The 23,368-nt window shown below is 50.7% G+C and overlaps 10 protein-coding genes across 10 annotated transcripts; 5 read left to right on the top strand and 5 right to left on the bottom strand.

Moving 5' to 3' along the window:
- Positions 1–1,573: 1,573 nt before the first annotated feature.
- M437DRAFT_64009 (DUF159 domain protein) lies at positions 1,574–2,743 on the bottom strand (the record flags this gene model as incomplete). The annotated part of the gene is made up of 1 exon (XM_041024342.1): positions 1,574–2,743. One exon carries the CDS (start codon positions 2,741–2,743, stop codon positions 1,574–1,576), a length of 1,170 nt encoding a protein of 389 aa, XP_040882420.1.
- A 259-nt stretch (positions 2,744–3,002) lies between these two features.
- M437DRAFT_42062 (uncharacterized protein) lies at positions 3,003–4,292 on the top strand (the record flags this gene model as incomplete). Its single annotated transcript, XM_041020501.1, has 2 exons — positions 3,003–4,107; positions 4,159–4,292. The coding sequence occupies 2 exons, from the start codon at positions 3,003–3,005 to the stop codon at positions 4,290–4,292; spliced, it is 1,239 nt and encodes a 412-aa protein (XP_040882419.1).
- Positions 4,293–4,468: 176 nt separating this feature from the next.
- M437DRAFT_42730 (delta-delta-dienoyl-CoA isomeras-like protein) lies at positions 4,469–5,554 on the bottom strand (the record flags this gene model as incomplete). The annotated part of the gene is made up of 4 exons (XM_041020623.1): positions 4,469–4,578; positions 4,634–5,017; positions 5,077–5,318; positions 5,448–5,554. The coding sequence occupies 4 exons, from the start codon at positions 5,552–5,554 to the stop codon at positions 4,469–4,471; spliced, it is 843 nt and encodes a 280-aa protein (XP_040882418.1).
- A 1,426-nt stretch (positions 5,555–6,980) lies between these two features.
- On the top strand, positions 6,981–8,920 carry M437DRAFT_42253 (choline dehydrogenase; the record flags this gene model as incomplete). The annotated part of the gene is made up of 3 exons (XM_041020531.1): positions 6,981–7,252; positions 7,317–7,509; positions 7,559–8,920. Coding segments are annotated over 3 exons (1,827 nt in total), but the record flags the coding sequence as incomplete, so codon positions are not given.
- A 1,265-nt stretch (positions 8,921–10,185) lies between these two features.
- On the top strand, positions 10,186–10,718 carry M437DRAFT_42522 (MBF1-domain-containing protein; the record flags this gene model as incomplete). Its single annotated transcript, XM_041020594.1, has 2 exons — positions 10,186–10,345; positions 10,399–10,718. 2 exons carry the CDS (start codon positions 10,186–10,188, stop codon positions 10,716–10,718), a joined length of 480 nt encoding a protein of 159 aa, XP_040882416.1.
- A 1,702-nt stretch (positions 10,719–12,420) lies between these two features.
- M437DRAFT_82359 (uncharacterized protein) lies at positions 12,421–13,620 on the top strand (the record flags this gene model as incomplete). Its single annotated transcript, XM_041027731.1, has 3 exons — positions 12,421–12,467; positions 12,518–12,622; positions 12,675–13,620. The coding sequence occupies 3 exons, from the start codon at positions 12,421–12,423 to the stop codon at positions 13,618–13,620; spliced, it is 1,098 nt and encodes a 365-aa protein (XP_040882415.1).
- An 821-nt stretch (positions 13,621–14,441) lies between these two features.
- M437DRAFT_43088 (uncharacterized protein) lies at positions 14,442–15,570 on the top strand (the record flags this gene model as incomplete). The annotated part of the gene is made up of 2 exons (XM_041020678.1): positions 14,442–14,792; positions 14,851–15,570. The coding sequence occupies 2 exons, from the start codon at positions 14,442–14,444 to the stop codon at positions 15,568–15,570; spliced, it is 1,071 nt and encodes a 356-aa protein (XP_040882414.1).
- A 463-nt stretch (positions 15,571–16,033) lies between these two features.
- M437DRAFT_73315 (mitogen-activated protein kinase spm1) lies at positions 16,034–17,502 on the bottom strand (the record flags this gene model as incomplete). Its single annotated transcript, XM_041026004.1, has 4 exons — positions 16,034–16,695; positions 16,752–17,139; positions 17,198–17,333; positions 17,390–17,502. The coding sequence occupies 4 exons, from the start codon at positions 17,500–17,502 to the stop codon at positions 16,034–16,036; spliced, it is 1,299 nt and encodes a 432-aa protein (XP_040882413.1).
- An 822-nt stretch (positions 17,503–18,324) lies between these two features.
- M437DRAFT_73314 (uncharacterized protein) lies at positions 18,325–20,745 on the bottom strand (the record flags this gene model as incomplete). The annotated part of the gene is made up of 2 exons (XM_041026003.1): positions 18,325–20,467; positions 20,525–20,745. 2 exons carry the CDS (start codon positions 20,743–20,745, stop codon positions 18,325–18,327), a joined length of 2,364 nt encoding a protein of 787 aa, XP_040882412.1.
- An 884-nt stretch (positions 20,746–21,629) lies between these two features.
- On the bottom strand, positions 21,630–22,677 carry M437DRAFT_73313 (uncharacterized protein; the record flags this gene model as incomplete). The annotated part of the gene is made up of 2 exons (XM_041026002.1): positions 21,630–22,607; positions 22,660–22,677. 2 exons carry the CDS (start codon positions 22,675–22,677, stop codon positions 21,630–21,632), a joined length of 996 nt encoding a protein of 331 aa, XP_040882411.1.
- Positions 22,678–23,368: the final 691 nt, after the last annotated feature.

Below are 23,368 nucleotides of genomic sequence, written 5' to 3'. Positions count from 1 at the left end.
TCAAATCATTCATGCGCGGACAAGACCGACAAGTCAAGCACGACAACCGTCCAACAGGTTGTTGAGACTGTGTCACTGTTCATGTCATAACGCGCTTCTATCGAACGATCATCTGGCGATTTTGTCGATACAAGCGCCTGTAAAGCAATAGATCTCATGGATCTGCAGCCCTGTCGGGAGAACCTGCGATGCTGCAGTGTCAACTTATTGGGCATGTTTAACGAAGTGCCGCTGTGCCGAACTGGATCCGATTTGTTACGGGGCAGTGGCACAACTGCCGCTTGTCAAGACGTCCGTCTGAGCTCCATCTGGCATGAATCTTTTTTTTTTTTTGGGGGGCTCGCTACACTAGAACTACCTAAGAGAGACATACATGTCCCACTAAGCCTCTGTTTTGAAGTGACTGTCTAGAACCAGCTATACCAAGGGAAACTATTCTACATGTAAGGAATATGAAATTACCTTAGGATGAGTTGCATGCAGCATGTACTCTACAGTCCGCTGCAGACAAGAGAGATTTGGAAACGCAAAGCGCTCGGGCTTGCCGAAACACAGCGACCTCGTCACTGCAGCAGCCACACCACAACGGACTTGTGACCTGCGCACCAATCAACTTGTCGCGGTGGAGGCTCATCAGCACTCCCCATCATGATGCGTAAAACGGTCGCGCCTGAGCGGTCGCGTGTTCGTCGCTTGTTTCATGGCCAATCCAAGGAAGTAGAAACCCTTTTCCTGGAGAAGAGCGGGAGAAGCATTCGAGAAAGCTGTCGGTCACTCTACAGTACTCTACAGTACTCTACAGTATTCAGTCGCTTGCGGTCCGATAGATATCACAGAAATCTTCAAAAGTAAATAATAATGCTTGTTGCCAAGTTCCCAGAGCCCCTCTGGGATCGCTTGATTTCGGGTCCCACCTTTTGAAATAGGAAGTATTGAGCGAACACCCGCGAACTCTGTAGTGGACGACCAAGGCAAGGAAACACTCAGACGCAAAACTAGTTGGAGCTGCAGGATCGCTATTCGAAATGACTCGGCAGGCACACAGGTCCTCCATCAATCGTGCATGGAACAAATTCGGTAAAGTGCGATCGCTCTTTGGCGTCTGGCCCACTCTGCCCACAGAAGGGTTGTGGCAACCACGTGTATAATTTGAGTAGGGTCAATCTATCCTCTTCGCCGAACGCATCTAGAGTACAAATTCGTAAAACAACCCCTGGTTACGACAAATGGGGCTTGGGTGTTCAGGTACCTGAACAACAACATGTCTGACGTTGACAGTCAGCATTTTTCAGCGCAGGGATGATTTAGGGCAGCATGTCGCGAACCACTCGGTTCTGCGCCTCTGCCGCTTTCTCCATCGAAACATTCTGTGACAGTCTGTCTGTCGCCGCAATTGCTGATGCATGTGCACTTGCACGTCATGGCCTAGCCCCTATATAGGCGATGCAATAGCTAGAGGGCATATACCATTCCACAACGACTGCTTGTGTTGTGGATTGCTGAAGAATGTGTCGAAACAAATCATTGTTCGGAGGTAGTTTGGTGGCGGTATAGTGAGCCATCCATCATTGTTTCACTTGGCAAAGAAGTTGGTGATTTTCTGAGAGCCATCCTTAGCTTTGGGTGGTGACTTAGCTTGAGTATTGTTGGTGACGGAGCTTCTCATAGTACGGCCGGACGCAGGACGACTAGTGGCACTCGAGTTGACCCCTGCCTTCTGGATTTTTGGTGATGGCCTTTGATCATCGGAATTATCAGGCGAGTGTTCGCGTTTGAGCGCAGTCGACACTTTGTTTTCCGGAGAGTGACTGGGTTGAGGACGAGGAGCATTATCTTCTGTGTTCTGAGGGTCAATGACAGTAGCGCGTTCTTCGCCAGGCTCTTGCTTTATCTTGCCAGCGGCAGACCGAACGTCGTCTTCCTCCTTCTTGATTGTCTCCTCCTCGTTGGTACTCTTAGCCTGCTTTTTCTGGTTGCCAAAGAAATTTGCAATATTGTTCTTGTTTTCTTTGCTGTCAATGGGAACGATAAAGGATGGAGAGTTGTTACCGACTTTGCCGACAGCCTTGTCAACTTGGTAGCACTCGAGCTCACCATGGTAGGGCTTGAGAAGGGACTGCAATTCTGTTGACCATTCTGACCTTGCAGGATCAAGCCATGTCTTGAGGGCATCGGAGCCGTTGTCAAAGATGACGGGCATGCGATCGTGCAAGAACTTGAGCTGTTTGTTCGAGTCGGTCGTTATGATAGTGTAGGTGTAGAGCTTGTCAGGCTGACCCTCGTACTGGACGCAGTCCCATAGACCAGCAAAGCACATGAGCTGGCCGTCCTTTCTCTTTACAAAGTGGGGGACTCGATCTTTTCCGTTGTTCTTCTTGAGCCATTCGTAGAAGCCTTCGCATACAACTATACATCTCTTGCGTTGCTTCATGGTGTTCCAAAGGCCACCCTGTGTGGCGAGAGAGTCGTCTCTGCAGTTGATGGTACGCATCATGTTGGCATAGTCTGGTTGTCTCTTTGTCCAGAAGGGTATGAGGCCCCATTTCATGGATTGCAGCTTGTAACGGGTCTCTTTCGTAGCAGCGCCATCGACGAGGGCAGTCTTGTCTTTGTCTTGTGGTTGGGTACCAGCGCCCAAGTCAGGGACGTCTGCGCGGTAGACCAGACCGTGGTTGCCAGGAGCGAAGTTGTAAGTCTGACGAGTGTCATTATCATCGTCGTCGGGAGCCTCGTCGGCGGGCATGTTTTCGTCGTGCAGTCTGCGACGCACTGCCGAGGGTCGCAGTGACAGGGCGTACCTGCCACACATGGTGAAGTGATAGCGTGTTCAAGCAAGGAGTTTGTTGATCGAAGATGAGGGGCGAGGGAGATGGAAATGGAAATGGAAGACGCGCACGACCGCGTTGATGACGTCTTGCCGAAGCCGAAACACTTTCGCTTTTACTTAGACCAGAGGTCGAGCATTGGGGAAGCTTCTGAATTGTTACACGCGCACAATCGCCATGTTCTCACGACCGGCAGCGAACGCCTTGCGAGGCGCCTCGACCTTACGGACGGGCAGTAGACGCTGCCTCTCGTCTTTTGGTAACGCCAGAACACGACCTCAAATCGCTCTTCGTACTAGGCCCTCACATGGATGGCAACAATCTCGCGGCAAAGCTTCCTTCGTTCGCGGCGCCAAAGAACTCTGGGCTGCTCACCCATATCTGGTTTCCTTGGCTGCTGCTGCCATTCTCGCTAGCTCTGCTGGCATTGCCTACGCCAACTACCTCTATTCCACCTACATCATCGCCTCGTTCCACAAGTATCCCGAGCCCGTCGCCATAAAGCTGCGTCGAGCCATCTGGTACACAAACATCGACCTCGACCCCAAGAATGCTCTCAAATACTACAAACAAGCCCTCGAGATCGCCAATGAGCTCGGCATGGACCCCTTCTCCGACGAGATCATTGGCGTCAAGATCCAAGTCGCCGGCTTGATGGAGAAGATTGAGAACTACCCAAAGGCCATCCAAGTCCTTGAAATCCTCAGGTCCGACTGTCTAGCTTGGGAAGAGAAGTTTGGTCAGCTCGACGATCACAAGGAGAAGCGCACTCGCATCATGAAGTTGCTCGTCGCAATGTCCGTCAAGCTCGGCGAGCTGTATTCGAACCAATACGTCCAAGATGCTAAGTCCGCAGAGGAGAGACTCGTTTGGGCTTTGGAAACTTCTCTACGCGAGAAGCAACGTAGACAAGAGCCCGCCGTCTTGGAGAAAGAGGGCGAGTGGATGTCCGACAATGAGATGGGCGCATCCATGGAGGCCTTGGCTCACAACTACGAAGAACAAAACAAGCACTACTTGGCCACTCCTCTCTTCCTCCAAGCTCTGAACTTCAAGGCCGAGAAAGACTGCCATTCAGTCATCCTCATGAACAATCTTGCTATCTCAATTGCCCAGCAGAACCCTCCTCAAAACTCAGAGACAAAATCTCCTTCAAGAGCTGTTCTGGTCGAGAATGCCAAACAATGGGCTCAGAAAGCCCTTGACCTTGCTGCTGATATTCAGCCGCCGACTCGGGACGAAGAGTGTGATGTAGGCTGTGCTGTTGCACTACACAACCTTGGTTCGTCCCCTACCTGGACAATGCTCTTACCATCTGCTAACAATCTTCTAGGCGAGTTTGCCGAGATGAACAAGGACATTGCGGAAGCCAAGAAGCGTTACAAGGAAGCCGTTAGCCTTGCTAGAGCCATTGGTTTCCAGGATGGTCTCGAGAATAGCTCAGCTGCTCTCAGACGACTCTCATAAACCACTGTTCGTTTGTGCTTTGTTCCGCTACTTTGATACCCTGTGCTGCAAACCTTGGGCGGGTAAACAGACTATTGTACATATACTTAAAGTCGTCATGTCGAATCGCATCCACTCATCTGGACAGCGAGTCCTGTTCACCTCCTGCATTGCCTCCCATCTTTCATTTGTGTGGCTTACAGCTTTGCATAAACAGGCTTCGTCTTCTTTATGCCTGCTGTCAACGAGTCGGTCACATCTGCTGTGTTACAATATGCTGCATTCCACACCGACACATATTTCAAGCCTAGACGCACGAGTCGTCAGTACAGCAAACGACAATGAACCATATATAGACTTACCCTCTTGCACCGAGTGATCTCTGGAGTAGTTCAAGACCTCTTTCGTACCCATGACTGCCACTGGGCTCTTGCTGGCGATCAGCTTTGCTTTCTCGACTGCTTGGGCCAAAGCCTCGGCCTTGGTGTCGTACACAGCGGACACGATGCCATTTGTGAGGGCTTCTTGTGCAGTGAATAGCCTAGCTGTCAGAGCAACATCCTTGATGAACGTCATTGGGACATTAGCTTTGGGCAGACGAGAAAGAGTGCCGATGTCTGCGGCAAGTCCAATATCAACTTCCTTGACTGCGAACTTTGTGGTAGAAACGCAGATGCGAATATCGGCGCAAAGGGTCATGTCTAGTGCTAAACCGAAAGAGAATCCATGCAGTACAGCTATCACGGCTGTTCAACTACAGTCAGAATCGAGTCTGAGCGTTCTAAACAGTTCAGGATAAACTCACGCTTCTCGCATTTCTCGATCTGACTGATGTTTGCTTGGAATTCATCAATGTGGTGACGAAGTCGGTGTGCCACTCTCGCAGGATCGAGTCCGTCGTTTCCAGACAAGGTTCCTGCGTCTGCTGCTGCTTGAACATCGAGACCTGCTGAGAAAGCTCTGTCTCCTGCGCCAGTCAAGACCACGCAGCGCACCTCCTGGTCGTGAGATAGACGTTCGAAGATCTGACCCATGTTCCTCCACATACTAATCTTTAGTTAGTCTCTGGCTGATCATCGGCCGTAAACATGTGCAAGCTGATTGTTGATGGCTGATATGATAAATGACTCGTGCATGTACTTATAATTGATGGTCAGAAAAAAGGCTCTTACGTACGTGTCGTTGAAGGCATTCATCTTCTCCGGTCTGTTGATTTCAACCTGCGCGACATATTCTCCAGGAAATGTGACGTTAAAGTACTCGTAGTTGTATGTTGATGCCATTGTCAAGATGTTTGTGGTTCACAGAATCGATGAAAAGTAAAACAGAAAGAGCGAAAGAGGAAGATATGCTAGCTTTCTGCTCAAAGAATAGTCTTGTACTCGGCTTATGGGTCGTTGCAACTCTCTTGGTAATGCTTCTACCAAGGCTCTTGTGTCGACTTAGTCTTGGTGTTGGAAGCCAATTAGCAAAGGAGGAGCTTTGGGGAAGAAGCCAGCCGAGGCATCTCTCGGCTGGCTTCGACCGCTCCTTCCTCCGAGCGACTTGCAGCTTGTAGAAGAGACGCAGATGCAGCTGCCTCCTTGACTGGCGAGAGAACTGCGGCCTGACACCTGACGTACCACACAATAATAACCATTTCCTTACGATTCAGGATTGCACAGCCTTACGCGTCATTGAAACTTGACACATTTCTGGAAAGCACAACCAACACCATTGAAGATGTTATTCAACACTGGTACCATCCTTCCACGTCGCATAGGAAGACCGGGTCTCCATAGCGGTGCTTGCCCTAAGCCAGTCCTCGATTTTCAAGATCGAATCTCTGGCCGTCCATGACGCTGTATGGTTTGGGTCGCGTAATCGCGGCAGACTCATGACAAGGCCTCTGATGATTTTCGCTTGAAACCAGACTCGATTAATTTGAAAAAAATAGGCATCGACATTGACCCGTCAAGGTTGGCAGATCTCAAGGATGACCTGTGGCTGACCGAGCAGTTCGCTGTCTCAAATTCAAGCCGAAACAAGGGACGCGTGCTTTCCCCAGTGACGATCCCGCATGGCCTCGTTTACAGATCTCGACTTCGCTGCAGGTTTTGAAGCCCGTACAGAGCAAACAACCAACCGAACTATCCGGACCATGACTTCGGTCAAGAAAATTCATCGTGTCGTCGTTTTTCATTAGCTCGTTACGAGAAGATACCACTACGATTGATAGCGGGCTATATCGATCTATTGATATACCCCTGATATAAATCCAGAAATGCAAGCTTCGCACCAGGTTCGTGTGTCATGCTTCCACACATCTTGCCGGCCTTGAGCATATCAAATTGGGTACGGTGCTGTGTACCTGATGATCTTCGCCCATTGGAAACTTGGGTCGTGCAGATGCACACGCAGCCGTGTGCAAAGCGTGCTCAGCCGTCTTGTTACGGGCACTGGCAGGCTTCCATATGGTGTCACTGCTCGTGTTTGGTGATCAGCAATCGTATTCTGAGAAATCCTCCAAACGAGCCTCAAGATTTAAATGGCAAGCAAGTATGACCTTCTGAGGTCCAAGAGCTTTTGTGCCTCTTGTCCTGTCTTTGATCTGATTGTTCTGCTACAATCCCACTCTCTTTAAAAACATCTTTCCTTGACAACCATCATCGCATCGCTCGTTTCGCATAATCGACATCAAAAACTGTCATCCCCAGTTCGTGCTCAAGAATGCTCACATACCATTTGGCGGCGATCACTGGACTGTTCGCAAGTCAAGCTATCTCTGGAGGACTCAATGTCCCATTGCCGGAAAACAATGTTTTCGACTACGTCGTGGTTGGTGGTGGCCCAGCAGGCCTCACAGTCGCGAACCGTTTGAGCGAGAATGCTGATGTCCAAGTCTTACTGCTGGAGACTGGAGAAGCTGATAACTATCCTGAGAGCATCATGATCCCGTACTACCAAGGCGCGGCTGGATCTGTCAACGGCAAATGTGGTGGGTTCAATTGGTACGAGACATGATGCGTATGGACACGGCTAGACACATCACTAACAAAATGGTAGGTGTGACCAAACTGTTGCACAAACTTATCTCGATGGTGGCAGCAGAACGATACCACAGGGCAAAGGCTTGGGTGGTGGCACCCTGATCAATGCCATGCTTTGGAACCGTGGCGATCGAGAAGATTACGATACTTGGAGCCAGCTCGGGAACGATGGCTGGGACTATAATTCGCTTCTGGAGTTCTTCCAAAGGGTAAGAGCAACATTGCTCCTATTAAGTTCGGCTTTTGACAGTCAGACAGAGTGAAACTTTCAACCAGCAGCCTTCAAGCCAGGTTGCAACAACCTATGCTCAGGGCTATGATGCTTCTCAGCATGGTGAGGCTGGCCCCCAAAATGTTTCGTTCCCGACCTTCCAGTACCCGGCTAGCCAACAGTTCTTTGCTGCACTGAATCGCATGGGAGTACCGACACAACCTGATCCTGCTGCGCCCACCGCAAAAGGAGCTATGTACCTACCTCAAGGCATTTCTCAGCGAAATCAGTCTCGTGCAGACGCACGTCGAGCCAGGTGGGATCCTGTTGCAGGTCGTGAGAATTTCTACGTCTCCACTGGTCAACACGTTCGCCGAATTCTGTTTGATGGTGGCTGCGCTGCTTCTGAAGATAACGCTGCCCGAGCCGTGGGAGTCGAGGTCTCAGCTGGACGCGATGGAAGGGTATGGACAGCTGTAGCAGCTCGTGAAGTTATCCTTGCTGCCGGCGCTATTCGCACTCCTCAGCTCTTGGAATTGTCTGGTATCGGTGACAAAAACGTCCTTGCGAAGGCTGGAGTCCAAAGTCGTATCAACTTGCCCGGCGTAGGAAACAACTTGCAGGACCACATGCTTATGCATATGACACAAGGCTTCAACAACCAAAGCTACGTGTACCCGAACATCATGCAAAACCAAACCATCAACGACTGGGCAAGGTCAGTGTACTACCAGAACCGTACTGGACCTTACACATTTGGGCCTCCAGATGGTAATGGCTTCTTCTCGCTCCCTCAGATTTCGGACCGTGCACAAGAGATCGCTCAAAACGCCTCTTCGTTCTCTGATGAAGATTATTTGGCTGAGGGGCTAGACGACAGTGTCATCCGTGGCTACACTCGCCAGCGTTCTCTTCTGATCCCTGCGCTCAACAATAGTGGACGCGCTGTCATTGAGTTTCTGCAGGATAATGCTGGTAACACTCAAATCTCCAACCAGCGCCCTCTTACACGTGGAAACGTTCACATCAACGGAACAGATCCCTTCGACTATCCTACACTCGATTTCCGATATGGCAGCAACCCCATTGATATGGCTGTCATGATGGATGCATTGCGTTTCAACGATGAGTTGTTCCAACAACCAGAACTGCAGATTCTTCAGCCAGTGCAGAACGACCCGCCTCATGCGGCCAGCGATGCCCAGCTACAGGAGTTCTTGAACCGCGCTTTGGGTACTGAGTTCCACCCCTCATGCACTGCCGCCATGATGCCCAGAGACGATGGTGGTGTCGTTGACCCTAATTTGCTTGTGTATGGGACACAAAACATCCGTGTGGTAGACGCCAGCATTTTCCCAATCATTCCTGCTGCTCATCTCGAGGCTGTCATTTACGCTGTGGCTGAAAAGGCCGCAGACTTGATCAAGAAGTCCAATGAGCAGGGTAATGTTCCCTACCTACCTCTTGATCAGACTCAGTGTACCACAGCTCCTGCAGCCAACGCTAAGCGTGCTGCGCAGGTTGGTCAGCTCGAGGCGTATAGTTCTGCTACAGCTTCATACTCAGCATCGTCGTCGTACTCCAGCTCGACTTCGTACTCAACCAACAGCACTGAATCCTACAACTGCTCATCGAGCATGCCCGATCTTACTGGATCTTCGGGAGACGACGGACTCATTGGCATCGTCAATGGCTATCCTGCCGTAGGGTACCCGAACTACAACCCATCAGGGACTAAGGGATTCGATATCCTAGCATCTGATCGTCCAGCATCCATTGGTCTTCCTGTTGGAGCTGCACTGAAATGGGCAGACTGTCTTATTGAGGGCCTTGTTCTTGATCCTTTTGAAGGTCTCATTAGAACTGTTGACGGCGTTGTGGATGAAACAGGCCATGTGCTTCAAAACGCAACTGGTACTATTCTTGGAGGTGTTGGTGATGCTCTGAACCACACTGATGAAGCCACGGTGAAAACATCAAGTCTTGCTTCTGGTATCTTGAGTGGGATGGCTGCGAGGAACGAACGACGTTTCGTCGCTTGAGTGCTGAATTCAGTCCACAGAAGGACCATTAATGAATGATATTCCGTTATTCTTGTACTGATCGCGAGTAAATATAGTGCACCTCCTCCTCATGTGCTAAAGTATGTAACGCGCGCGCTGTCAAAATGCACAATACTAGTAAGGATTAGAGTGGTATCCACTGAGAAGCGATTAGACATAGACTCTCTGTGGACATGCCTATGTTTTCAGAAAACACTGTGCCTTTGTGTGGCGTATACTCTGCTCTCTGTGTATTTGGAGGACGATGGACATAATTGAGAGTTACAGACTTGGGCACACAGGGAGACTGTAGTTCTGGTTTACATAACGACGCACAATGAATTGTGAAAGATGTTGTGAGCTTCAGTATGGTTTCAATGTTCAAAGGCACGAAGATGGTAACTTGTGGAAAGCTATCGAAAAGGTCCGTGCATTTTTGAGGGACCAGATCGATGTCATATCGCCGCCGAGAATCATCAGCGACTTGAGTTAACATCGCACAGCTGCTCAGACATCTCTTCTTTGCCTCATACAAACCAATCCACCTACATCAATCGCCCACATAACCTCACCACCACACACCTCTTTCACCCAACCCTTCAACCACACACAACACGCATTTCACATCCACCATGTCTGACTGGGACCAAGTTACCAAGATTGGCAGCAAAGCCCGTGGCGGCGCTGCTGGCCCTCGCGAGACCGTCATCAAGGGAAAGAGCGCCTTGAACGCCGCTCAGCGCAGCGGTGGTATCATCTCTACCGAGAAGAAGTACGCTACTGCTAACGTACGTCAACTTCCTCCCCTCACCTTACTCACCACAGCTAACACGCGACACAGGCAGCTAGCAAGGGTATCGAAGGCCAGCACTTGACAAAGGTCGACCGCAGCGAGGATATCGTCGCAACCAAGAAGGTCCCCGATGAGGTCGCCAAGGCCCTCCAGCAGGCCCGTCAGCAGCTCAAGAACCCCAAGGGTGCCACCATGACCCAGAAGGACCTTGCCTCAAAGGCCTCCGTCGATGTCGCCTACGTCGCCGCTCTTGAACGTCCTGGTGCCGACTGGCCAGGCATGGACTTCGTCCAGAAGATCCAGAAGGCTGCCAACGTCCGCCTTACTGGCTCTAACATTGGTGCTCCCATGTTCGGCCCCAAGAAGAAGTAAACGAATGCAGACACGGAATGAGTCTGCTTGCTTTTCTACTCTTCTATGCTGTCCGACATCAGGACGAGCTCAAAGCTTCGCGTTCGGGAAAGAGAGCGTTTAATGGGCATGCAATAACATCATCTGCATCCCCGGTCCATTTTTGTTGGTTCAATCACGAGCGGGCGTTCCATAATGACGAACAGGAATTCATGACGGTACAAGAAAGAATGGATCAATATTAAAATACATCGGTTCAATTCTAGGGTTGAATGGTCATGAAGCGTGGAAGGATTGGTCGGTTTCATCTTTTACCTTCCGGCACTCGAAGAGCTTTTGCCTACTTCCTTTCGTAGCTTCACAATGCAAAGCCATGCAACTGGATGTTGCCACCCAAATTCCTTATTCGCTCTTCCTAGCCACTAACATAGTGCCTTTGGTGCTGCACACAGAATTCTAGACCAGCATCTGATGGCAAACGCTAGTAGCAAGTGTGCTTCTCCGTCGCCAAAATCGCCGAAAGAGACAAATGGTCTGCAAACAACTTGCATGCGCAGATTCTGTGCTATAGGTGCGAATATATCTGAATCTCAGCTAACATGCACTGATTGCCGAGTCTGCAGATTGTGTAGATGCGGCACATGAGGGCAAGGCTGGAAGCCATCTTGACATGCATGGCAGTTGCAGATCATCACCCGAGAAGAAGCACTTTCCGCGTCTGGGATTTGGTCTTTGGCACCGCTCTGTTTCTGCACGCAGCGACTTCGTGACGACTCAATTTTGTTTCTGGATGCTTGACTAGTAATGTTTGGTTCAATGCGGCGAGTAAAGGCAGGGTTGTCTAAGCTGTGCTGTATGACGATAGTAGGACAACGAGCTGACGAAAGAAGATAGCTAGCACTCCCAGCTATAGGAGTGGTTAAAACCATCAATTACTCAAAACGGATAATGGTCTCCATTTCGAATCTCTCAGTCGGAGCCGTCTTTATAGGGCAACACAAGTACATGCAAGCAACCTGGACACAATTTGTAAAGGCATCATGGGTCTGCGTCGGCGGCAAGAGCGTTTGGAGTGTTTCGTACGCCATAGTCCGACCTAGGCCTTTTCCCTTGACTTGCCTTTCTCTTGCAGCGAGACGCATGCATCTGGTTGGTCTAATGTGCTGATCCTCAGGCATGCAGGGATGTGCTCTGCTCGACAAGGCATGAACTGGAGTTATGGCTCCTACTCACAGTTGCCGAGATCCGGAAGATATATCGTGATTGACGCTGGAGCTTCGAGAACGAGGAAAAGGTTGCTCTGCCGATCTTTTGCTCTGCCAGCGACGCATGTTGTTTTTCAGGAGCAGCGTCTGGCCTCTTGTGACGCTCGATGTAATTCCTCGTGGACACTTCATTAACTGATCTGTTATTCATGAGGATTGTCGCTTTTCTTGGTCCCTCTTTTGTGTAGTGCCAGCAGACCTACACCGTTCTTGCTGTTTCATTCAATTCGACAGACATCCAAAGTCAACACAACTATCATCGCTGAACAGCAACTCCCTTGAGCGATGCCTCTCGAAGTCGATGTTGAGCATAGAGGTCGTTCTCGTCGCAGGCAGACAGGCACGCTGTCTGAATTGACGTCCACAGGAAGACTTAGAAAGGGAACAAGAGGCAAGCTGGAACATGGATGCGTGTTCTGTGGAAAGGTGACACTAGCAACGCTTTCTCTTGGTCAAAGATGTCCGCTGACTTGCATCAGGTTTACACTCGTCGAGAACATTTGAGGTAGTTCGTGTCTGCTATCACACCTTCTGAATTAACTGATGAATCGGTAGACGCCATCAACGCAAGCACAAGAGAGGTGCTTATGCCTGTAATGCCCCTGGCTGTACATGTACTTTTCACAGCCCAGCTCTGCTTGAGCGGCACAGACGTCACGAGTATGTTTCCTGTCAACTTTTCGTTTTGAGTTGTGCTTACTAGCATTTACAGTTGGTGCTTTCCCTTCGAGCTTCCCGAGATATACCTCTTCCGCTGTCCATCTCATCCCGAGCTTGCTCATAGGTCTGGAGCGAATGGTGGACGCTCAACTTCGGCTACACCAGTCAGCCCTTCCGATGATGGCGCTGTCTCAAGCAGTCCAGCATCCGCGCACGCAGACTTTGCTTCAAGTGCAGAAGATACCTTCAACATCACAAGCTTTGCCCCACGAACTCAATATCTTCAGGTGCCGACCTTGAATGGTTTCTATGACAGGCATAATAGAGGACCCTCACATCGACCCATAGCAAGGTCGGGAAACAGCTCTCCAGCCGTCATGCAGAGAACCCAGAATAACTCCCCACCGAGCATCCTACCTGGTCATCCAAAATCAATTCCAGGGTATTTTACTTACGACACCTCTGACGCGTACGGACTTGGTACAGACTCAACGACAGGACTAGACCTTCCGGTTCAGGATGATCACACGGCTCAAGGACATCAACCTATGTTGCGCCATTCTATTTCACTTGCCGACAACCATCCGACGTTAAGTCTTCCCCAGTCCTACTTTTACCCTCTGATTCCGGGCCAGCATGCGGAGCCTCGCTACAGTGGCTCTATTGCTCCTGAGATCGACTCATTGTCAGCGAGCACATACGTTCATACCTCACTACCAGTTGATACTGAGCATTACCATGCCACTTTGCGTTCATCTGGGCTGCCGGACCAGTCATCTCAAAGCTACGGTGCAATGTTTGAAGATGCAAGACAATCAACGACAGTGTCTCTGGACCAAGACCAGGAACAGATGTCATCTGCAGCACATCCATCTTCCTCCGAAGGCGCACACTTACAACCAACATACTGCATGACGAGGACCAATGCCTCTCGAAGTCATTCGACTGGCAATCTGGATGTGCAGCACTTGGCTAGGTGGTTTGACGAACACAGATGAGCCGATCTGAAATCGTCCTACCAAGTCAGACTTGCTTGAGAGATCACCCTGACCTTACCTCGACCAACTATCTGCAGATGTTTCACTGATGCGAATCAGTCACGAATTATGAATATGATTAATGGAAAGCTATTCTTCACAATTACACTATTTTTGAAGAGGTCGTACCAAGACTCATCTAGTTGACCCGAATATGTCTCATATGACCAAGCATCCATTGAGCACGAGAATCCTTGGAAGTTCTGGTTGGCAGTGAAGTAGACAAATGCAACACCTGATGTGTCTTGTCACAGAACGAACATCTCTCCGATGAACGGCAGATAGTCGTTGCTGTGATGCTTGTTTGTACTTGGCTGAAGGAACGATAAAGTTGTTATCAGATCCGAAACCGCGTGTCGGAGATCTACCCCACCTTCCCGAACGAAGGATGACGAGAGAGGGGCAAACACACATGTGCAACCTCCCATTGATCATCACAACGATAACACTTCTTTGACAAGGGGTGAAAGCCCTCGCACGTCTTTATCGTCACCGGAAAAGACAGTCTGAAAGAGCGTCTTTTATTAGACGCTCGACGACACATGATTGATGGTTGTCTTTGTCGACTTGGACGACCCGGATGAGGTCGAGCATCAGCATCAGCATGGACACAAGACGCCATTTGATATGCGTGACTTGATCAATGCTCATGCTGCAAGATCACTACAGCATATTCCTGAAAAAAACACAGCACAGATTCAAGAGGAAGATGATCGTGATCATCCAAATCTGAATGCACTATCTGCTGTATTGGGTAACTATCCGTTAGTTCCTACTATTTCATGTCACATAAGATTAATATACTAATTATTGATGGTTATAGTATCATCTCTGAAATAGCGAGACATTTGGATCTAAACTCTTTACACGATCTATCCCGCACGTGTCGCCAATTCCGCGCCAATCTGCTTCAACATCGCAGACAACTGATCCCACAGACTTTGCGATGTGTCTCTGATACTCCAGATCCAGCATGGAAAGCAGAAAGTGTATTGAGGGAAGAGACAGATGATCTCTGGTCTACACATGGACCAGATGGAATCAGGATTCCGAGGTTGACGAGTGGGAGAGTGGGCACGTGTGCTAGAGATATGGTTGGAGAGTGTCGACGATGTGGGACTGTGGTTTGCCGGGTAAGCTCTTCTATAAAGAGGAGGGCTAACAGAACATAACGTACTAACAACATGTCAGAACTGCACCATGAAAGCCCCATCAAGCACAGCACTTAAATCCCGCCATCGGCGACTCTGCCGCACGTGTATCAGAGCACCATTATACCTACACACTAGAACCACGACCCCAGAAACCGATACCGAACACCACAATGACAGCTCTGACGACTTGCCAACACATACTCCACTTTTATACCGCAGCCCCTGCACTTGTCCCTCTCAAGTCTGGATCTGCACCCCCTGCTCTACTACCCTTCGCACCCTGGATACTTCCTACATGCGCGCCTGGACCTGGCGATCCCGCTATAGCACTCACCTCCACGGCATCGGCACCGGTCTAGGCACGGGCATCGAAGGCGTGCAATGCGGTCGAGAAGCCCACTGCCTCTCCGCCCGCACAATCTTCAAAGAAATAGAATGCGATGCCGCAGACACACGAACCGGCGGCTACTTTTTGCAAGAAATAGAAGGGATAGGAGGTGTAGTCAAGAAAAAAGTCAAGAGGAGGTTGCTGGTTGGAGACGTGGTTCAAGAGTTTGAGGATGAGAGGGAAGGAGGCAAGTATCTGGAAAGAGAGCAAGAAGGTGTGGATAGGAGTTGGTGTTCTTGGTGTGCGAGGGTCGTGTTGAGTAAGAAGGACGTTTTGAGGGCTGCGAATGCAAGTAGCAGTACCCGAGAAGTTGGATTGCTGGGTAGAGCTTCTGACAGCGACTTGAGTTCTAGTTCGAGCCTTTCATGATGGTGTTGGTCTGTAGAGGGCGCTCAGAGTTCTAGGACGGGGCATGATGTTGATCCTTGTGCTTCTACAGATACACAATACACGCACTTTGGGTACGTGCGCCTAAAGAGTCGGCTTCACATTTCACGAAGATCTTTCCCTCAACTTTCAGTGCGATCAACAGGTCATGAATGCTGGCGGGATGGAATTCAATACCAGATAAGGTGGATGTGAAATGGTCTTCATTAAGCCTCGATGTTCTTCAGGCAACTAGATCAGAAAAAAGCAGATGACACCCCCTTAGCTGTGTCTACTCTGGCTCGTATCCTCGTGCTAGATGTTGAAACAAGGAGGAGGAAGGAACATGATGTGCTTAGAGATGATGAGGCTGTGATGATATTAGAGAAGACTGCGCTACCAGCGCGCAAGGAAAATTGATAAAAGATGAAAGAATGAGTCTGCCAGGGAGGGTATCTGCAAGCGCTTATCGCATCTGCTGCTGGCCGTATTGAGCGTCCAGACCATACTCCAACTCCCTTTCGAGACCTTCATTTGTGCTCTCACCCAGAGGCTGCGGACGTGGGTCCTCAGCTTGACGAGGGTTCCATTGATCGGGCATAGGCACTTGGCCAGCCTGTTGTTGGTAGTCACCGTAGTGTTGCTGCTGTTGCTGTTGTTGCTGCTGGTGGAGAGGAGCGCGCACTTCGCTTCTGAAGCGTCTGACTTCGTCGAAAATGATTGTTCTAAGCTCAGGAATCTCCTTGACAACCTCGAAACGGAAATCGAATTTTGTAGGACAAGCGGGTTCATCGCTAGGATCGTGCCAGATGGCGAGGTATGGGTGCTCGAGGGCTTCTTCGGTGGTGATGCGCTTGGCAGGGACGAAGGCAAGCATCTTTTCCAACAGGTCCAGAGCGTCGGGATTGGCACGGGGGAAGAATTGCTGGTAGGGGATGCGAGGCATGTAAGGCAACCCGCGGACATACTCGCGGGCGCGAGGGGAGCCAATGAGCTGGAGAGTACTTTCATCGGGAGTGCCGAGGACGTGTAGAATCTGGTTGAGCTGGTCGACGTAATCTTTGCCCTTCAGGAAGGGCTTACCTCCGAGGAGTTCGGCAAGGATACATCCAACAGACCAGACGTCGACTAGGAAGGGTGGTCAGCATGACAAAGATGGTGGTTGTGCAAGGCTTGCGACATACTGGCTTTTGTGTACTCTGCGAAACTGAGCATAATCTCGGGAGCTCTGTACCATCTTGTAGCAACGTACTCGGTCTGGAAGCCAGCAGCAACGTTGTCGGGCTCATTGCTGAAGCCACGAGCGAGACCGAAGTCGCAAATCTTCAACTCGCAGTCGGCATTGACGAGCAGGTTGCCGGGTTTGAGATCGCGGTGTAAGACGTTTGCCGAGTGGATGTACTTGAGACCGCAGAGGATTTGGTAGATGAAGGACTGGAAGTGAGCGTCGGTCAAGGGCTGGCCACTGCGGATGATGGCAGCCAAATCGCACTCCATCAGCTCTTCGTACAGGTAGACCTCGTTGTAGCTGCCGGGACCGCCGGGAATGTCCATGTCAAAGAGACATGTGATCTGGTTACGGGTCAGCTCGTGGTGGACAGGGAGAAGTTATTCGGACGCAAGGACAGACATTGCGGTGGCCTCTGAAGTGTTGCAGTAGCTTGATCTCGCGAAGGGCGCGCTTGGCCAGGATCTGCTTGCTGAAGACATTTGTGATTTTCTTGACGGCTACCTGCTCTTTCGGATCGTGGCCTGCTTGAGCTGCGCTGGAGTCGGCGTGGTCAGTTGGGCTCCTAGCAGCTTGTCGGCCAAGGACACATACCACACGATACCGTAGGCGCCCTGACCCAACTCCTTTGTGACGTTGTACCGCGCATCGACAATGAACTCCTGGCCAAAGACCTTGAAGCTTCTGCGTCCGCCGACGTCGGTCATGTTTGCAGCGTGAGGGGTTGCTGAGGTTGGTGTCGAGGATGCGTCGTGTCGTGAGATGCGGCGCTGCTCTTAGTCTTGTTGATACCAGTAGCGCGGGGGAAGCAGCAGGCAGGCGCGCGTGCTTTCCTATTTCTGCCTGGACCTGGACCTGGACCGTGTGGTTGAAGAATTCTTGCACACTCAACAATCTTGGATACAAGATTTCAAGAAAAAGTCCAACGCTCTCTCGTATAGATAATGCATCAAGACTCCGAGTTATATCTTGACTGCACGGAATTGGCAAATGGTCCCTGAAGCTTGACCGGTCTGCCCTCTTGTCGCTCTGATTGGCTGCTGCCACACCCCACTTGTTTTGCCGTAAGCGCCAGCCTTGTTCTTTGTTCTGCCCCTCTCACCCTCGGTTGCCTTCCGCATGCTACTCGTTTGCAACCCCTCGACCCGAGTCCAAGCCTCACTCACCTCGTAACGGCTTTTTTATTTTCGTCTCGTCGAGGGATCCACAGATCTTTGAGACATAAACACGAACCTTTGTTCGGCACTCGTGTAAGCTTATATCTGAAACGTTCCTTCTTGTTATAGTCCTTGTGTCCACTCTTAATATTCTTCTATACCACATCCCTTGTTCCGTGCCCTTCTACAAATCGCTTCCAGGTTCCGTCGCAAATAGTGCACTCCATCAATCAACATCACAAGCTCTCATGCGCCATGTGAGAATCGAAAAAACCAAACGCCTCAATATGCATCTGCATAACAAGCAGAACGAAAAAAACAGCCAAGGACTTTGCCATGCAGAAAAGTCAATGTGAATACGCGAAAACAAAATCAAGGCCAAGCACCTCTTCTCACAGTGCCCCTACTGATCGGCCTTCTTGACCCTCCAATGTCAATCTTGGCCATTTCCTTGCTCAATGCCGAAGCTCCGTAGCCATGTTGCTCATACACCGCACCCTGTTGTTGGGCCATCTGGTTCTCATAGCCAAACTGGTCTCCACCACCAGGCGCAGTGTACTTGCCAAACATGTCGCCGTAATGAGACCCCTGACTTGGGTTTGGAGAGTTTGAATATGTAGAGTGATGGCCTTCGTAGACTCCAGGGCGCCCTTCAGTGAAATTCGAACTGTAACCAGCATGTCCAGCATAGGGGTTAGGAACGTCAATCTCAGAGAGCGGACCCGGCGAGCCCGTCATATGGCTATGGTGCGAGGCCGAAGACATGGGGCGCTTGGGTGGTGAACCCCTCGTGCGAACATTGATGACTACATCTCGACCAAAAGATGTCCTATTACCGGCTGCCCCACGTGGACCTGCTAGGCCATTAGGATGTGCCTGTCCATTCGAGCCATAAATCTTGGTAGGCGTCTTCTTTTCCGGCTCGGGTGCCCAGCTGTGTACAGGCAAATGGTCGCTAGGGTCGATCACTCTGCCGTCGAAGCCGACAATTTTGGCATTGGGATCTGGCAGAGGACGTGCGCCCTCGTCGTCGTCGCCGCCAGGTGAGTTCTGGATATGATAAGGAGAGTGCGGGTTCGAACCAGAGGCGAAGGGCGAATTAGAGGAAGCATTAGGATTAAGAGAGTCAAAATCATCGGGAGAAAAGAAGTTGCCGTTAGATGTCGAGGGACGTGGGATCTCTTTGCGAGTGGGCGAGGGAGAAGCACTGCCGCTGGCAAAAGTACGGACGGGATGACGAATGGCATCAATGTTGTTGCGCGGTGGCAGAGGTGAGACATTGCGCGAAGGAAGGGGAGAATTACGGGAAGGAGGGCGTGCCATGATTGGGTTTGGCTCGTTGCTGTATCGTCTGTGTTGTCCATAATCTTCGGTGTATGCTGAAGGCGCCGGACTCATGGATCGACGAATCTGGTTGGCCAAGGGGTGTGCTCGTGGTGGAGTCATGGCGTATGCGTCAGGTACGCTTTGGCGACTAGCCGCGCGTGAGTGACTACGATAATGCGATGAAGCCGCGACCGAAGAGGGCGCCGGTGGAGGAAACCCCGAGTAAGAAGCCCTGAAGTTGGGTGAGGAGCTGTAGTATGAGCCTGGTGCGGGAGGAGGGGCATAATCGTCTACAGACATGCTTCTCGGTGGCGGTCCTCGTGATGTCGAACGAGCGTTTCTTGTGTGTGATGGACTTCGAGCGTGCGAGGGGCTGCGAGTGTGTGACGGAGGCACCGGAGGCAGTTGCCTGTCGTAATCAAGCTCGTCAATGTCCTCGACAGTAGGTTGTAGACAGCGGGGCAGAGGCTCTTGCCATCCCTGGTCCGACTGCACGACACTAGGGGACGAGGCAGAATGGGGAAGAGTTGGAATACTGTGGGAACGGCCATGGCCGTAATGTTCGTGGCTTGAATAGTCATGAGGCACACTGGGCTGAGAAGGCACAGAGCCACGATGTCTGCGAGTGGGAGGAAGCTGTGGCAGTTCGGGCATAACGGGCTGATGGTAGCCAGGGTGGTAGTCCAGGTCAAGCTCATCAGGGTCGTAGTGGTGTGCATCCGGAATGGCAGGGGCAGATTGGGCATGATGTTGAGGACGCGGACGAAGGCCGTGGGGGGTCCAATCTTCTGCTGGTCGTCCTGGTAGTTGCCTTGGACCTCTTGCATGGTCTGGCACAATTGAGCCTGGTGGTGGGGGACCGTTCAGCTCGGCAGGCAATGGACGACGTTTGATGGCGGCCTTGCGTTGTGCATTGTCAGCAGCACTCATGCCGCTCACCCTCCTCTTGTTTTCGGGTTGGGGTCGCGTATCGTAGTATGTCAACTCCAGGTTGATCTCGCCTGCGTACTTGCCCTTGAAGTTCAGAGCGTGCCATCCGTCGCGCTTGCCTCCGCCCGGTATGCAGACATCTTGCAGACTGATGTATGCTTCTCCAATCAAATCCGTCTTCTTGTCATCATTAAAAATGGAAACTTTGAGATTGTGGTAGTCGGGCGAATCGTGAACGGTAAAGCGAAGCTCTTGGTCCCTGTTGTCCTGTGTCAGAAATTTGGCCTATACACCATATCCTGCCATCAATGCTCACCATCTGGGCGTCTGGCCTCCTCGTTTATCCGTCTCGGTCTTTTTTGCTTCCTTGCCTAGCCTGGCGGCGCAGTATGGATTCTGCTTGCCCATGCGCTTAACATTGGGCAGGTTCTTTGCACGGTCGACAATAGCCACCAAGGTGCCGATCTCGGGACCATCGACCGTCATGTCCGAGTAGATGCCTGCTGTATGCATCCCATTCATCAATGCTGTCGCCATGGTTCCGGATGTGCTTGAGCCGTATGTCGTAGAGAAAAAATGGCCGAAGACGACCAGGGCCAACAATCAGGCAACAGGTAAACGAGTGAAAAGCCGGCGCCTGGCCGGAGGAGGTCGAGGGGCTGTGTTTGGCAGTTTGGGGTGAAAACCGGGGTACGATTGCTTGGAAGCTGTCGTCGACTGCTGCTTGCCGTTGCGATTGAGAAAGCACGGCGGGAGCTGCACGACGATTGACCAAAGTTGCAGGTGTACGTGTTGGCAAGCGGCGGTGATGCAGCAGACTTGTTTCAATCCCTGCTATGCTCAACTTTCCTGCTGTAACTTGTCTCCGTAGCGTGCTGAGATTATTGTGACGTAGCCGTTGCTATTGTTGTGTCAAAATAACCGTTTTGCTTTGGCGTTGGCGTCTCCCAATGAACAGGACAAAACGAGCGGTGTACCTGAGCCAGAGAGCCTGCAGAAGTCTTGAAGGAGAGAAAGAAAGTTGAGATGACAGCTGCAGCAACTTCAACAACCAAGTCAAGTCCTGTTAAGCTGTTGCAGCCGTCAAATCAAACAAGAAAAAAAGTGGCTGGTCGGACTTTGAGGTGGCTGGTACTGTAAACACGCTTTGCCTCGTGTCGCGCTCTTGGACTCCCACTCATACCCTCCTAATTTATCACCTGTACTTTTGTCCGTCCGTGGTTCGCTATACTACAGAAAAGCTCTATCTGTGATGCTAAGTCATGCTTGCTGATTGCATTCTTCTTCCTGCCTAACCATCAGGCTCCCAACCTCTATTTGTGCCCTCTCGCCGTGACTCGCTGTCTGCGCTCACACCACAACATGGCTCTGCTTCTTGCTTATGACACACGAAAGACCACATTATACCAATATGAGCCTTTTTAGGGCTTCACGGTTCTCCAGTCAACGCCTACTGTCCATGCTTCACCCGACACCTCAACATCCCAAGTCGGTAGTCGGATGCTCACCCTGTCCCCTGCCTTCACCTTGGCTGCTTTCTGGCTCGCTTGACCATCGATGAATAACACCTTGGCATCAATCTTACCAGGCTTTGTACCATGTGCAAACATCGGTCCATCTCCTCTAACTTCATTGACGTCGATTAAGTGCACTGAGTCATCGACTGATGAGGTACTTTGAGGTCTGCCTTGAGTTGCAGTCTGTGCTGCTTCGATAATCCATGATTGTAGCTCCGATGCTAGACCACCAGGCATGAACTTTTGCCCTCTTCTTCGAGGAGAGAAGGCGTCGGGCAATGGCGTAATAGTTTCTGGTGCTGGAATCGATGCCATCAGAAATGCCGGTCTACTACTGCTCGGTGTATTTCCATCTGTCCGCGTAAACGTCGTTCGGCTCGTGCCTACAGGCGGCAAGATGAATCGTCCTGGGGTTGATGATGGATCACCAATGTCGACCTTGCGTCGTTTCGGTGATGACGGTAGGTGAGATGCGAGATATGGTCCTTTCTCAGGTTCTGGTATCGAATCTTGAGATATCGGCTGAGTTAAAGGTGTGAAATTGAGATCATGGTTGTCGTTGTCGAGCATTTCTTCATCGTCTGATAGGGAAATAGGTTCTTTGACCTTGTCGCGAAGATTCTCTTTCGAGGTACTCGTACCTAAGGTGGAGAACTGAGGCTTTGCAGGTGATGGGGAACGTGGAGGAAAAGAAGCCCGTCTTGCAGTGGACATGGCGAACCGCGGAACTCTCGCAAATTGTGAGGGTGTTGGACCGGACGTCGGTCGCGAAGTGCCAGATTCAGCCGCATCCTGTAACACTTGCTTTGATAATTTCGATGGAGTTGGCGTGGCATGGTTCTGAGGTCGTTTGTTCACAAGGAATCGATGTGGCGAAGGGGTCTAGTCCACTATGAGAAAAGGTTGAACAAGTGAACACCAACACTGTACATACTGAAGATGGCGGAGCCATTGAGCCAACTGCAATAGGTTATGTTGACAAGTTCTGGATCAACTGTGAGATATTGGATGGTCGACGCAACAGAAGGCGTCCGGTTAGGCAACAGTAGGTCGACGGAGACGCGTTGAATTGAGTTGCGCGTCTGTCTATATGTTGCAAAAGATATTGACAAGAGCCACTTCAGAAACCACAAGTTGATACAATAGCGGGAGCCTGCTTGGTGTTGGGCAAGGTGAATGAAGTGGCGATGTAGCTTGACGAGTCACCCTGGCCTTGGGGTGATTCACATCCGAGCCCCAAGTTGGAGATGGTCGCTAGGCAATGAGCTCGCGAAACAATCCATTCATTGACATCGAACCAACATCGAGTCCTGGTGTGCCCTATTGAAAGTGCTGGCAATTGCTCTGTCGCGAGATGGCGTGCTCTACAGTCATTATCTTGGCGTCCTATGAACAACGTTGCGGTAATTCATGAGGGGAAGCTGTAACGCTGCCACACATCTTTCCGGGCTCAATGATTACCTGTAGTCAAACACCTGATGATCAAGAGAGTAATTCATGTTATTCATCAGTATTGGGGATGTAGACAAACCTCCTCGAGCTATACTGATCTGGTCACTGGTATCTCAATAACATCCGTCAGGAGAACTGAAGTAGCTGATTGCGGAGGCATTTATCTGTGAGGATTCAACCCGCCCTATCAG

This window comes from Aureobasidium melanogenum (genome assembly GCF_000721775.1).
Source record: "Aureobasidium melanogenum CBS 110374 unplaced genomic scaffold scaffold_4, whole genome shotgun sequence".
NCBI lineage: Eukaryota > Fungi > Ascomycota > Dothideomycetes > Dothideales > Saccotheciaceae > Aureobasidium > Aureobasidium melanogenum.
Note: the sequence above shows the minus strand (reverse complement) of the source record. Positions and strands in the feature narration are given on the sequence as shown.